We start from the raw sequence: 15,000 nt of genomic DNA on the forward strand, positions 1-15,000 counted from the left end.
TTTTTTATATTTTTTTTTTAAAGCAGCGTCTCATGCAAATCATTCCACACGCATTTTATGAAGATGCCTCCTTTCCTACTTTGGATTGGGTAATACTTGATGTCATCGTTAGTTTGATTGGTGTTTTTAACTGTCCAGTGAGGAGGGCGTGTCTTTTAAGTACAGTCTGCAAAATGTTGGCACTGAGATGTGGCGTCAGCGCCATAGTTGAAGCCCCTAACGTTGCGGTCAGCAAGTCGGCTAACATCCGCCATGTGCCATCTTTCAGTTGCGAGAAGCAGATCATAGAATGGTTGAAACTGTTGCCCCTAACGTTGCGCCACGGCGTGTGGTTCGTTTATACCTCGTGTCTTCTCATTAAAGTTTTATCTCGCGAATATGTTATTGCAATCCGCAGCGGGAGCGTTTCTATAAACTTAATTGAAACTTACGTTTTACACCGTGCTTTGTTTCCCTTTTGAACATGCTTGTATGCCTAACTCGCTCCGTTCTCAATTGTTTAATTAATTTTTTGCTCTTCGCTGTTTGCGGCTGTTCCTCCATTTCCCCCTACTTCCTTGTTTTATCTCGCGAATATGTTATTGCAATCCTTAACGGGAGCGTTTCAATAAACTGATTGAAAATAGTTTTGCATTTACCTTTTTAGTAAAAGGCGAGCTTTTAAGCCTGAGAAATCACCCCGTAAATGCACACGTTTAATTGGACATGTGTTAATATGTATGGTTACACAGTATTAAAAGACAGTGAACAACGTCAGTTACCTTTCTTCCCGCGTTTGATAAAAGGTGAGCTTTTAAGCCTGAGAAATCACCCCGTAAATGCACACATTTAATTGCACATGTGTTAATATGTATGCTTACACAGTATTAAAAGACAGTCAAAAATTAACGTCATTTACCTTCGTTCCCGCGTGTGACTCGTGCTGTAAATGTCTTCCTTGTTTTTAGTTCACGTGATTACGTAGGAGGCGTGATGACGCGATACGTGACTCCGCCTCCTCCATTACAGTGTATGGACAAAAAATATGTTCCAGTTATGACCATTACGCTTTGAATTTCGAAATGAAACCTGCCTAACTTTTGTAAGTAAGCTGTAAGGAATGAGCCTGCCAAATTTCAGCCTTCCACCTACACGGGAAGTTGGAGAATTAGTGATGAGTGAGTCAGTGAGTCAGTCAGTTAGTCAGTGAGGGCTTTGCCTTTTATTATTATAGATATATATATATATATATATATGTGTATATGTAGATATGTATATATATGTGTATATGTATATATATATTTGTGTGTGTATATATATATATATATATATATATATATATATATATATATATATATATATGACAGCAAGACTCATAACAATAACAACACAATTACATTGACAATCATGTTACGTTATTTTTAAAGTGTTTCCTTTTCTTTTTCATAACCTCTTTAACACACTACTTCTCCGCTGCGAAGCGCGGGTATTTTGCTAGTATTTATATATGTTTGAAATATCTCTCTATTATAAAAAAAAATCCTGTAGAAAAACAATACGGCTACGATACGTGATCTTCACGTTAAGATCACGGAAGACACTTAAAAGACCCGCGAGACTAGAGAGATTGGCCCACCTCCTTTGCATTATTGTAAAATTTATCATGGTTGACAACTTGATAAATATATATTTATTTGAAAGAATCAACATTCTCCAGTCAAGTCAGACAAACAAATCCATTTGTAATTTTCATATTTATTTGGAAGAGGATTTGGAGGAATGAGTGGTTCCTTAATGTATAGCATAGAAGATGCAATCAGAAGTAAGGGCATCCTTACGTCCTTTGTGCTTACCTCATTCATAAAATAATGAAGTTAACTGTTCTGTCTGTCTTACTAATGGACCCACTGTACTGTAGAACTTACATAGTTATAGTATATCACCTTCAGACTCCAGGTTTTGTTTGGCCAATGGAATTAATTAATTTAAAATGAATATAGAAAATGATTTATTGTTAGTCATACATTATTAAATTTTTGAAAAGATTTTTGAGATGCCAGGAATTTACAAGGTGATCACTATTTAGAGTAAGAAAATTTTTACTTGATATTTTTTTACCCCTTAATGGTATCCTTGACCCAGGAAACGTGGTGTAGCACTCTGTATACTAGAAATATTTCTTGTATTAAAACATTAAAGCACAAGAATGATATAATTTCATTAGAGAAAGGCTAAACAATATCTGTTGTAGAGTACTTAACAAAGAACTACTGAAGCAACTGAATCTTGTCAGCCTTAAAAAATGACAATGAAATGAGTAAGTGCTGCCTTTTGTTTTGTTTAAATAAAGTAGTCAGTTAAGAGTGACTAAAACTTGGTTATGTTTACTTTTATAACATAATTAATGGCATTACATTGTCAATAACTATTACCCTTAGTCAGGGTCATATGGGGGTGGGGGGGTCAGAGTGGATCCCCACAGCTTTAGGTGCAAGTTAGAAGCTAATCAGGGATGGAAGACCAATAAATTGCAGGACTCACTCATGCATACACCTACACAAGACCAATTTATAGTTGTAAATTAACCTAACATGGATGTCTTTGAGATGTGGGAGGAAAACTAGAATACCTGAAGAAAACAAACCATGTATGCCAGGAGAACATGCAGGCTGCACACGGGCAGCACCTTGTCTAATCATTGTACCATGGTACCACCCTATAACATTAGTATAAGACACTGTTTCAAACACAGAAATCTGTAAATGGTGTAATTGACTATCATGCAGAATAATGTTAACAAAAAGTATAAGGATAACAAAAGTATAGTAAATGATGCTTTAATAATACAATACTGTATATGCCGTACAGAACTCACAGAACCAACTGAAAAGAAGAAAATGACCCAAATGTTTCTGGATTGTCCTAGTAACTGCTGATTTTTGTTCCAAATAATCTGAAGTTTAACTAAATTAAGCTATTTAGTGAACTACTTTCCTCATTGAGTGGCATGGTGGCACAGTGGTAGCGTAGCTGCCTCGTAGTAAAGAAACCAGGGTTCACATCCCAGGCCCTCACGGTGTGGATTTTGTTCTCCCTGTGTCAGTGTAGGTTTCCCCAAGTGCTCCAGTTTCCTGGTGATGCTAAATTGGCCTTAGTGTGTGGATGTGTGTGTGTTTTTGCACTGTGGTGTACTTGGATTGTTCCTGCCTTGCGACCTTACGCTTGCTGGGATAGGCTCCAGTAACCCAACTCTGCACTGGATTAAGTGGGTTAGAAAATGACATGTCATACTTCATTATCTCCCTAGTATAATTTTTGTTTTTATCCTCTGACCAATACACTATTGACAGAGGGTATATTATATTGCTGAGATTCTGAATTCACTGGCAGTTTTTTATCTCCTTCTTGATTTATAAAGTTTGTAAAAAGCAGCAAATCTCTGATGAACTAGCACTGGTATAAGTTAAAATGTATTAATTACTATCTGTGATTTGCACATATCTGTTCATCAGAAGTAACCTCCATTTTAGTGAGCAAGTAGACAAAAATACAATCCTTTCAAAAACAATATGATACACTGATATTTCAGAAATTAAGAAAAATTATTCTGCTTAGTTTGTTTTAATAAAGACATGAACAGACAAGAAATTCCACTATAGGTTCAAATCAGCTTCTGATTGTATTATTGATTGCCAGCCACTAGGGCTTTGCAGGGTGGCTTAAAGCTGTGTGTTTTAGAAATTATTTGTTTAGACTGAGCACAGCTTTCTAATTTGTTTTCTAACTACTTTTCTATTGAAGTATAATGACAATAAAAATATTGTCTTAATGATCTTGTAGACAGTCCAAGTAAGCTGCTTCACACACTGTAGAACTTTGGAGGGGAAGTAATATATTCTTTTAAGCTGAAATTGTTACAGTGAAAGATGGATGTTTGCCTGTTTTAGAATCCTGAGTGAGTTCCTTTGTCTTTTTTTTAAATGTTTAATGAAATGACCACTCATTTCTGAGCAAGCTGTAATGGAGATGTTTCTCTGTAAATGAAAAAAGTATTAAACTACATTTTGCCAAAAAGCTTCAGGCAAGATCACATTATACTCCTACAGTCTCAAAGTTTATTTTAAATTCAAGACAGGGATGGGAAAAGCTAGGAAACTTGACTACTTGGAGAACAGGTATAGCATAGCCACACAGCAAAAGTTGGTTTTTCAATTTCCAGGGTGCGATAGACTTAAAAGACGTTGCCCTCATTATCTTTTCCAGCACAACCTGTTGCTTTTTGAAAAAGAAAAGCTAGGCAAGATGGCTCATTTTCATGATTGAAACCAAAGGCATACCAAAATATGAGGTATTATTCCTTAAAAGTTTTTTTTTTATCATGAGAGTTTGAAGGTCAAGAAATTTATGAAATTCTGCAACTTTCTAGTCATAAATTTTGAAAATGTTAGGTTTTCTAGTAGCTTCTGTGCCATATGAACATGTGAAACAGCTTTTTTTAGCAGAAACACTTGGCTGTCTGTAGGAGGGCCATGTGTTGGCAAAAAAGACAAAATGATTGTCCATGTTTGTCACTTATAACTGAAGACCTAATGTAGGGTTTATAGAATCATTATTATCACAACTAAAGAATACAGTTATTAGGATCTGGTACTTTTTTGGCAGTTGAGTTATAAAATTTTTTCTTGCAACTAAAATTAATGTTTACTCTCGGTCTCCCCATGGTCTGCTCAGCATAATAGTAAATTCATGCAACTTATAAATGTGTTTCTCATTTTGTATGTCATTGGCCTTGAGTTGAAAAAATGAAGGAACATAAAGAGACTGCTTGTAGCAACACAAGCAGAGTTTATATTTCTGTGTAAAAGATATGGCCTTGGAGAACATGCAGTGTGATAACGTGCAACCCCCTACCCTCTGCTTTTCTATTGTGCACATTTTAAAAAAGCACATTTTAATGTAAATAGTATGGGTTCATTTATAACATTTTCATTAGTCCATTTATTTATTATTCTTTATCCATTTTTCTAATTTGGCACAGTCATGGACAGCAACCATCAATTCCCCCCAAATCCCCCCCCCCCCCCCCTCCCCCCCCCACCACCTCACCCCACCCCGCCCCTTCCAATGAGACAGACTCCAGTCAGACACCTTCTGCCAAATTCAAATTCACCGCCGGCTTCAATTAGCATGAAAATAGCACTAAGTGCTCAGTGGAAGGGAATATTCCTCGAATGAGAGAGAGCTTGTTTTGTGAGATACGAGGGGGGAGGGAATGCGTCTCCTCTCACACAGTTCATGTAAACCTGCCTCACATTTCTATAACATCGCAAGGCAGTCTGGTTTAACTGCAGTTTTGCTCAGCAAGCACTGGAGGAAAGGAAGCAAAAGTAGAGATGTCAGCTGCACGACAAGACAGTCCTCCAGAAGTGGGGAGCCTTTTTTCTGAACTTGAACTTTAGTCCTAGTAGAATTTCAGGGGATGGAGTTGTATTTCCACAACCAAGGTCTTTTCTATAGTTATCTCTTTATCAATCGATGAGTAGCTCCTACTAGCAGCCTTGAGATAATTCTGTTCTGCTGCCTTGGACCCATTGAAGGCAGTGCAAGCCTTCCCTTCACTTTTTATTCCCTTGTTTGATTTTTGCTTAGTTTGGTGGAATTTTGAGGGGAGGATGCAAGTGTCCTTTGTATGCACGGACCACAGCCTCAAGAGCCGCAGTGCTGAAGACAGACTTAATCGGCAGAATGCCAGTAGTCCAAGTCTGGGTACTAGGAGCAAGTTTCGGGCTGTAGCCATGGTGGCACGTAGCCTGGGTCAACTCACTGTCCAGAGTGTGCCCTCCTCTAGTGACTGCAGCATAAGGCAGCCGGGCATGAAATACAGGTAAGATCAAAGGCTTGGTGGGAGTGATGATTTTTATGGTAATTCAAACTCTTTTTTTGTTTTGGACAAAACAGGTTTTTAACTGCATGAGTTTATTGTGACACTGATCTGCACCGTATGCAAGGTTAAAAAGGAGGGATTTATTGGAATACTTGCTTGCCTGTACTATAGTTTTTCAGATTTGTTTATCTAAAGCATTAAAAGTAGCTCAGTAATAGGACTGCCAGCCTGCACACCCTAGAAATGTGTCAGCTAGAATGCTAAGCGAGAAAAGGACAGTGAAGGAATCCTGGTGAGATTTGTGCTGGTCACAAAAGCATGCAGCTAAGAAAAATGAAGTGTTTTAATTAAACTTAACTCTGCCTTAAGATATCTCACTGTACTAATTGATTGCTAATGATCAGTTTGGCCACAAAACATATCTTTTAATAGTTTCTTTGAATGTGTTTTCATGTTAATTCGAAAACATAAACTGCCATACTTTCTTGCTTTGACACTGAAACAGTTGTAGTGGTTTCAAGTAACACTGAGTGACTTCTTTTTGGATGAACTGTACATAGTATACTAAATTCAGACTGAAGGACATGGGCTATGTAATAAAGGTACTGTTGGTCGCCATTCTTGTTGTCTTGGAGTTTATTTTAATTGGTTTTACACTTTCGGCATATTTAATGGAAAGATATTTTCAATTCTAAAATGAAATTTTAGTGCAATTGAATGGTGATCTTCCTTAAAGGAACAGAAGTACAGTTAGCTGTTAAAGTCTTTGTCATATCCTACTTTACTGTATAAGGCAGACAACAATTTGCATTTTGCACAATTCTTTGTTTTTAAAGAGCAACAGGTAGGCTGACATACTGAAATTTATCAGATTTTGAGTGGGTAGTTTACTACAATAGATTACACAGTCTAGCAAGAGATCAACTTTAAACTGTAACATTTTCATGAGGTCAGAGTTTAAATAGCACATCAGTGTATGCAGTATGTGCAGCAGCTGCTTGGTCAAAGGACCTGTGATTGGGGATATGGGGGCATATAGAAAATGCAAGACAAAATGGAGTTTGTTAACCTGGTTAGGAAAACATGTATCAGAGAAGGGAAAAGTAAAGTGGAATGATTGTTTTTGAAAGCTTGATGTGATATTGGGACAGAAAAGTAATTTATAAAGTCATTATACTATGGCAATAGAAGAGGACATATAGTTCTTTAACTGCTTGCATTCATTTAAGCTAAGCTCTTAAAACAGCTCATTCTCAATCACTGTCTCTCTATGTGTGGTCCTAGACGTGCACCTGTTTGATAGTTAAGAAGAAGAAGGCAGAAAATGCGTATAAATGATTGTTTACAGTTTTGAAATATTTTAATAAAGTGCTATTTCCAAAGTCTGAACAGAATGAAAGATATATATATTCATTTTATCATGCTTAAAATTATTTTTTACTGGCCTTAGCCAAAGGATGGAAAACACATTTCAGTCTTGCTTTGCTCCAAATGATCATACTTGAATTTGATTTTACTAAACCCACAGGCAGATGGGGAACCCTTTCCAGGCTGATTGTATGCCAGGCACAACCTTTAAGTACCGATTTGTTGTTGAAATTATTCGCTCCGCAAGACATAGTGAATCACTGATGAGGAGTAAATAAATGCTTGTGAAATTTGCCTATAGGGAGCCTGCCTGCACACTGCCAGGATAATGCAGTGTCTCTCAGCTTTAAGGTGGTTTCAAGGAGTGCAGATTTTCATTTTTTCGGTATTCTTAATTTGGCATGGGTAAAACAGAAGTTGATGTTTAAGCCTCTAAACAAATTTGTGACACTGATCACTATCACTATAAAATGCATTGCATGATCCTCCAATCTTAGCTAGTAATTTCATCTGTATTTCTATGATTTGTGGGAGTTTTCAATTATTTTTCTCTTTTCATTATTCATGTTTAGTGCATCCCTTATTTTCAGAGATTTTCATGCTATAAATCATTTGCACTTTAAAAATAAACATTACATACAAACATCAGTTGATCTGCCCCATTTCTGTTTCTGCCCTTTATATTTTTGGGCAGACTGGTAGCAATGGCTGCTGTGTAGGAATGAACATCAGATTGGGGGGGGGGGCGCCGTTGTGTAAGGGTGCTTGTGTCTTCCTCTACTTGAAACAGTTTGAAAAGCTCGGCTGAAAGGCAGTATTATATAAGTAGCACAGAGCTGCTGTGGCTCTCCATGTTATGCAACCCTTGCTGTTTGTGTTTGTAGTGGCCAGACCAATAGTGAAGGTTATGATATATGTGTTTCTTTGCATTGCTGGTCTGAGTTGCAGTTGTTTAGTTTAGTATTTTGCTAACATGTCATGTGTACTCACTATTTTGTAATGTAAAATAATCTAGAGCACATAGTGTATTCACAGTATAAGGCTTGTATTAGTGTTTGTTTGCCTTCTGTTCCATGGGGTTGGGTCAGTTATGAAAATATGTGTGCTCTAAATATAAATACCACAATGAAGGGATAATGTAAAAGTGAACAAGTTATTGCAACTCACTCACTAGAATGTGACAGATATTACATTTTGCTGGTAAGAATCTGACACATGCCTATTGCAATGAACACCTGAACCTCTCAACTTAGCTTCATGTTTCTTTACCCTGATGTCAGAGTAAACTATGCATATTCAGATCTCTAAAGCAGAACAACACCATAGCCTTGACTATTTAGCTATTTTAATTAACCCTGTATAACTAATAAGATACTGTAAAGTTACCATGTTATCCATTCACATCTACTCAGTGCTCAACCCCCAGTGAAATGCTCTTATAGCTTTACAGTACCTGCTCTGGAGACCTCAGGTTCAAGAGATAATGTATTATCTCTGAAAAGGAAATTAAATTGGTCATTTGCTTTGAAACGGAATAAAAAATATCTGACAAAAAAGAGAAAATATTACTTTTACAGAATATTCCAGGAATTTATTTCAGGTCTTGTGGGGCTTCTGTTTACTATTAAATAACTTAATTGCTGAAGGTACCAAAAATCTGATGATTGTAGAACTTGGTTATTAAGGGTTTAATAAAGTTTCTTAGGATGTGGTCTACATACTCTATAACTGATCCACAGACATTTGATCCACTTCCTGCGAACTTGAACTTAGTCAAGCATATTTCCAAAACACAGATTGCACTAATGGACAAAGTACTCTGCAAAACAAATACAACAGTGAACACTAAAGTTATTCAGCTTATGTTAAAAAAAAACAGTCTGTGTAGGAAGTACATTAATTTTAGTAAGGAAGGAGTCAGAAATTCTTCACATAGCATTGACTTTGGCTCTTTCATATTTGTAGGATGCGACTCACTTAACCCTTGTATCTTTTATTTCCATACCTGGTATTCTTTTTACTCTTTTTAAATCAGTAAACATCTGTTTAGTTTTCTTCACATTTACTTTTAATTCAGTGTGTTGTCTCATGGAGAAACATTTGTAACATGAAGTATAATACTGTATTTTTACACTTTTAATTGTAAAAAGTCCTGTACACTGTAATTTAAAACTCCACCAGTTGTAGTATTACCATTGTAGTAATAAAATGTGAGTTGGAGATGAAGCTCAGCACTTATTTGTATATAACAATGTACAGTGCTGGGAGGGGCAGAGCCTTTTGTTAGTGTTTTTAAGAATTAATAGAATTAAACCTCAGCTTTCAGAAAAAAAACTGCTGTTTACATCAGTATATGGAGGAGAGATTAGCTGGTTAATAACACTCACGAAGAATAATATTTAACAGACAAGTCAGATTAACTCAAATTTCACATGTCATAAAGCTGATGCTTTAATTTTCCAAATCTTTTCTTCCATTTTTTAGTCTCGGCTTTAATGGTGACTTTGTGAAACCCAATATTTCAAACTTCCCATTAAGCAGCATACACTAAGTTTGGTGTCAAAAAATCCAGAGAATGATACTAAATGTTTAACGTTTGCTGATTAATTTTCAGTAATTAAGTATGCTGTTTCAGTATCTGTGTCTGTGAGATTGTGCTTCCGCTAACACATTATATCTCATAAACAATAATTGGAGTGATTTGCCTTGAAACATTGCAAGATGAGTCACTGGCCAATGGAGAAGTTTTAAAATACTAAGCTAATTTTATTTTGGAATGATTTGGAGATGAATGCACAGGGGTGTACGAGGTTGAGCCCCTGTCCAGAGTTTGAGCCTGATTTATACCGATAGATCCTGGATAGGCACTTACTCACAGTGAACTAGATACTCCGGAAAGAAAAACAATGGTTGTATGACTATACAGTTGTATGAACAGCTGTAGCCATTTCAGAACAATATAATGATAAAGCAAAGCTCTTTATTAAAAAAAGCATAATCTCTCCACTCGCTCAACTCACTCCATTAACAGTTGATTATTCACATCATTGCGCTCTCAAAACATGAGCATATCGTGTCTATAATGGTATGAAAGTAACAATAATGAAAGGCTTTTTGTAGCCTTTAAAGTCTAGCAGGATTTTCCCACTTTATTAATTTAAACCATGTAGGATTTAAAAAACAATAGACATGATATATGTAATTCCTTGTGGAAAATAATACCATTCATTTGGTTTGGAATCCACCCCAAGCTCTATCAAATGTAACCGAATAGTACTTTAAATGCTGTTGAATCATTTAAACAAAATTTTGATCAGATTTTGAGCTTTTTCCAAATTTTAAAAAATGTTGTCTAGCATTACTTCCAAGACTCACTGACCTCTACAGTAAAGAACCATTAATAAATGTTTTAAACCATACTGGCTCCCTATGTTTATTTCATAGCTCAGATAACAGATTATCTTCTTATTAATTCATCAGTTATCCATTGAATCAGAAGTGCTTTGGAATGCCTAGAGCATCCTTTGAGGCCAAGTCCTAGCATCTTAGAAAAAGTCTGACAAACTTACATTTTTATCTGTTAACTTCTGTTTATGTTTCCTCTAAGGAAAATAACTGGAAGGGGCGCTTTTCTGGGCAAGACTTACTTATGGTCCTCTTCTGCGTAATGTCCTGTGTTATACACATTTGTTCCCCAGCTGAATACAGAGAATAACAATCTTGAAACACCGCTTTTTTAATGGTTTCTTTGTGCTCCCAGAATTTTCAAGATGAAGAGACAGAATGAGTAGCTCCCTACATTTTGGTAAACATACTGGCTTGAGTCTAAAATGGGTTCAATGTCATGAAGAACACTGAACAAAGATCTTTCATTGAATGTTGTCTATTGTTCTTTGGCTATGGGACAGATGTTAGGGCTACTCCACTACATTTTGGCCACTGAAACTTCTTTTGAAAAAGATATGCTAACTGCTCTGGTTACATATTGGTTTTTATCTCAACTTGTTCTTCATGTTTTCTCTGGCTTTTTACATCAGAATTGTTATATAACATATTCAACAGTTATTCTAATATATTCAGTGCCTGTAATATTTCTTGCTTGTAAACATTGTGTATTATAAAATAAAATCATTGTTGTCAATGCTACATTTTTATTTGTTTTTAGAGTTCTTTATGTGATAAATATAAAGTCCTGACAATGGAAACCTTACACATATGTATCGACTACTTAGTAATGCACCTGCTGATAAAAAGGTCTGTTTGGTTATTTTGTCTCACAGTCCACTAGAGGGGTAGAGGATCCAATACAGTAGTCTGAATTAGTTACATTTTTGCTTACTCTTCATTTTAAAGAAATATTAAATTATAATACAATTATAATACAAACATATAAAACTATGTATCATCTAGATTCATTAGTACACATAATGTATATATATTTATTTAAATCTTCAGTCATTGACATATAACAAAAAAATCTGTAGTATGTACTGTTCCTCCACTGTGCAAGCAGTTTTACATAATTATAGAATAATAATCTTGTGGTGTAAATGAGACATCAGAGTGGTTAAGCACCTCATCAGCGGCAACTGAAGCAGTGACCAAGAACTATAACTTGGTCTATATAGTAGAGGCCCCAACTTTAACCATAGAATACAAGAAAGAAAAAGAGACTATGACAGATCAAGTGTCAGGCAGTCATGATGATATTAAATTTGTTAAGGCAAAGAAAAGATTTTTTTTCTTTATAAACAAACAAAAGAGAATCTTTAATAAGAGTAATGGGTCTTTACCTAGTTTTTGAATCCAAGAGTGAAACGGTATTTCTTTCACAGAGTTTATATCCTGTAGTATTTTTGTTTATTCTTAAGGGAACCTCTCTGGCAATGAAGGGAAATGTTTATAAAAGCTGTGTGAGGACCACTGTGCTGTAGTGTATTGAAGTGAGACGTGGCCAGTGAAGTTGGAATATAAAGCAAAGATAGTTATAACAGAGATTAGAATAATTAGATGGAGATATGTGTAGGGTATCACAGGGTGTGAGAATGTTGAATGTTGAGTTAAGAGAAAAACTTGGCGTGGTGGCAGTAGATGGTGTGCTGAGGAGTAATATACTAAGGCAATTTGGACATATTGAAGGAAAGGCAGAGGATGAGTTGGTTACGAGCTGCACCAAAACAGAGGTGTAGGGGATTAAGCTGAAGGTGATGTGGCTGGAGGTGCTGTCTGATAATAAATAAAGAATCTGTCTCACCCCAGAGAATGCAGCAGACCACAGAGAGTACAGAGGAAAACCTGCTGTGCAACTTGGCTAACATTAGTATAACAAGAAGTACCTGGTTTATTTTTTTTTAACTTTAAAGTGATTTCCAGGTATCACAGCATTGTAGACCCTAAAGTGTAAGAATCTGTTAATCTCTTAACATTAAGGTTGACAAAAAGTATGTACTGCTTTTCATGGTTTAAGAAGGGTTTTAAAGCTAATGAAGTACAGTCAAAGACAATAAATGGTGGTTGTATGGTAATATTACCTATTTTCAGTAAATGTTAGCTATAGGATAGAAACAGAATAAAGCAAAGCAGTAGTTAATTCTGCTTAATACAAAGGTGTAAACTAATGTTTCTGCACAGTAAGAAATTACATTAACATTTTTTAGCCAGGAAAAGCTTTTTTTAATAGTGTAATGTGATTATAAATTCACATTAATGTCAATAATAGTTTATAATTTCCAAGTTCAGTTTGGAATCATCTTGCTTCTGTTATCAAAAATTATTTGTGTTATGAATTTAAAGAAAAATAGTTACCAATCATTGAATTTTTAGCTCAATAAAATAGTTGATTTAAGGCATAAGAATCATTAGGTTTGATCTTTACCAAGTGTGGAGTTAAGAGTGAAAGAATATTTGTTTTGAATATTGTCAAAGTAAAGAAAGCATTTAGCCATAAAACAAGGTTATTCATTGGTCTGAACCTTGAGAGATAACAGTAATGGAATACTGTTACCATAGTTCCCTTCATATTGAAAACAATTTAACAAGCTTGAACTAACCGTGAAAGAACAGTGATTGACCATCCAGTATATTTCTCAGTGTTGTTGGTTCATAATGTTGAAACCTACATGTAAAGCTAAAAATGATTCTGTGTTGTGGCTTGGTTGTAGAACTTAGGGTGAGCTTAAAGTTTTTTGGAAAACTATTTTTAAAGATGTTTTGGAAGAAAAGGTGCGATGAAACAATTAGTTTTTGATCATTAAGTACTTTATATTCTAGTCTAATTCTGATTTCTTCATTACAAAGAGACATTATAGAGTACAAAGAGAAAGGTCTTAAAATATCTATGTACTGCAGACAGTGAGTGCTGACTCTTATTTGTAACAATGCATTACGTGTTCTTATGAGCTGGGCGCCACCTGCCTAATGTATGACTATAGATGGATGTCACTACAGTCCTGTATAATAAAAAAGACCAACAGAATAAGGAAAAAAAGAGAATCATAGAATATCTGACTCCTCTCCAGCTGATATTATTAATCTCGTGAAGGTAGTGGAGGAGTGGTTATATGTTCTGTGTAATACGTTACTGCATTTCATATTTGCTCAGCATTAGTTGTTCAAGCTCAGAGTTGTCAAGTTTTTTTGAATCAGCAAGGCACTCATATGATGATTTAAACTGGGACCATGGCTTACAAAGACTGGCAGAAGGAAACAAGCTGCTGTCTTCCTGCTTTGCGGTCCTATTCAAGTACCTTTGTGCCTACTTTGGTGATGAAAACACTTTAGCCTGATTCTGCCACTACTGATGTATACTTAGGATATCGTGTAACCTGTCAGGTCAAACTATCAGTGGAATTCTGCTAGTTCAACATTTGAAACATCTTGATGCACTTTTAAGGGATCTGGAGGTTTATTGTGAACACTATGGCCTTTCAAAGTAAGTGATACAGGACCAACTAGATTGCAAACAACGAACATTTCTGCAAAATAATACATTGTTAATTGAACTGAGACAGTTAAGAAACCACAAGAACAGTTTTGCAGAGTTCCTATCTTGTTATACCTTCTCATTATAGAAGAGTAGTATCCTGTAAATTTGCCTATGGTCTGGCTTTGATAAATTGGTATGCTGTTGTTTGACTGCCACTTTATAACATTTATTTAAGAAAGTAGACAAAGAGTAGACATTAAAAGCTTTTCAAACCAATTAATAATTTCATGCATCATATTATCCTTAGTTAATTATCCATATTGTATTGTTATGCAGGCATTTACTATGCAGTAGAAAAAACAAGTCTTTAGCATTGTGTTTTGTTATTGATTATTCTGTAGAGCTGATGATTTCTGTCTATAAGACTGTTACTTGCACATAGTAGTCTATATATTGTGCATACATTGTAAATTTTGTAAATAAAGGAACAAGATTTCTGAAATTTTCAGTCATGTACCTTAATTCATGGCTCTGTAAACTGCTCTGCATCACTGTTTATACTGAGTGGTTAATTCTTAATAGCCTAAACATCTGCTAACAACAGCCCCCACAGTCCTGCTAACAGCTTATTATCCTTCTGGGAGGCAAGTGCCTAATTTTGAATGGATGTTTTCCTTGATTTTTTTTTTCTGATTCTTCTGAAGTGGTAGAGCTTCTTATACACACCTCCAAGTGGTTTTCCTTGAATATTTTGTGATTCTTCTGAGGTGGTAGAGCAGCTTATACACACCACCAAGTGGCTAAATTTGAACTCTGCAGTTCACTTGGAAATCTTCCACTCAGA

The 15,000-nt window shown here is 35.6% G+C and overlaps 1 protein-coding gene across 13 annotated transcripts in view; it reads left to right on the forward strand.

The window, feature by feature from the left end:
- Nucleotides 1–15,000, forward strand: part of kcnab2a (potassium voltage-gated channel subfamily A regulatory beta subunit 2a) — a 405,095-nt gene that overhangs the window by 257,842 nt on the left and 132,253 nt on the right. The window contains exon 1 of one of the 13 annotated variants that reach the window (XM_051930886.1): nt 5,320–5,863. The exons of 11 other annotated variants lie outside the window; for them this stretch is intronic. In XM_051930886.1, coding sequence (XP_051786846.1) covers nt 5,652–5,863 — 212 coding nt within the window. In that variant the 5' untranslated portion in view covers nt 5,320–5,651. Of the gene's footprint in view, nt 1–5,319; nt 5,864–15,000 lie in introns of those variants that run through there. One more of the 13 variants, XM_051930887.1, reaches the window with a different exon arrangement.

The sequence above is a fragment of the Erpetoichthys calabaricus genome, chromosome 8 (genome assembly GCF_900747795.2).
Source record: "Erpetoichthys calabaricus chromosome 8, fErpCal1.3, whole genome shotgun sequence".
Taxonomy (NCBI): domain Eukaryota; kingdom Metazoa; phylum Chordata; class Cladistia; order Polypteriformes; family Polypteridae; genus Erpetoichthys; species Erpetoichthys calabaricus.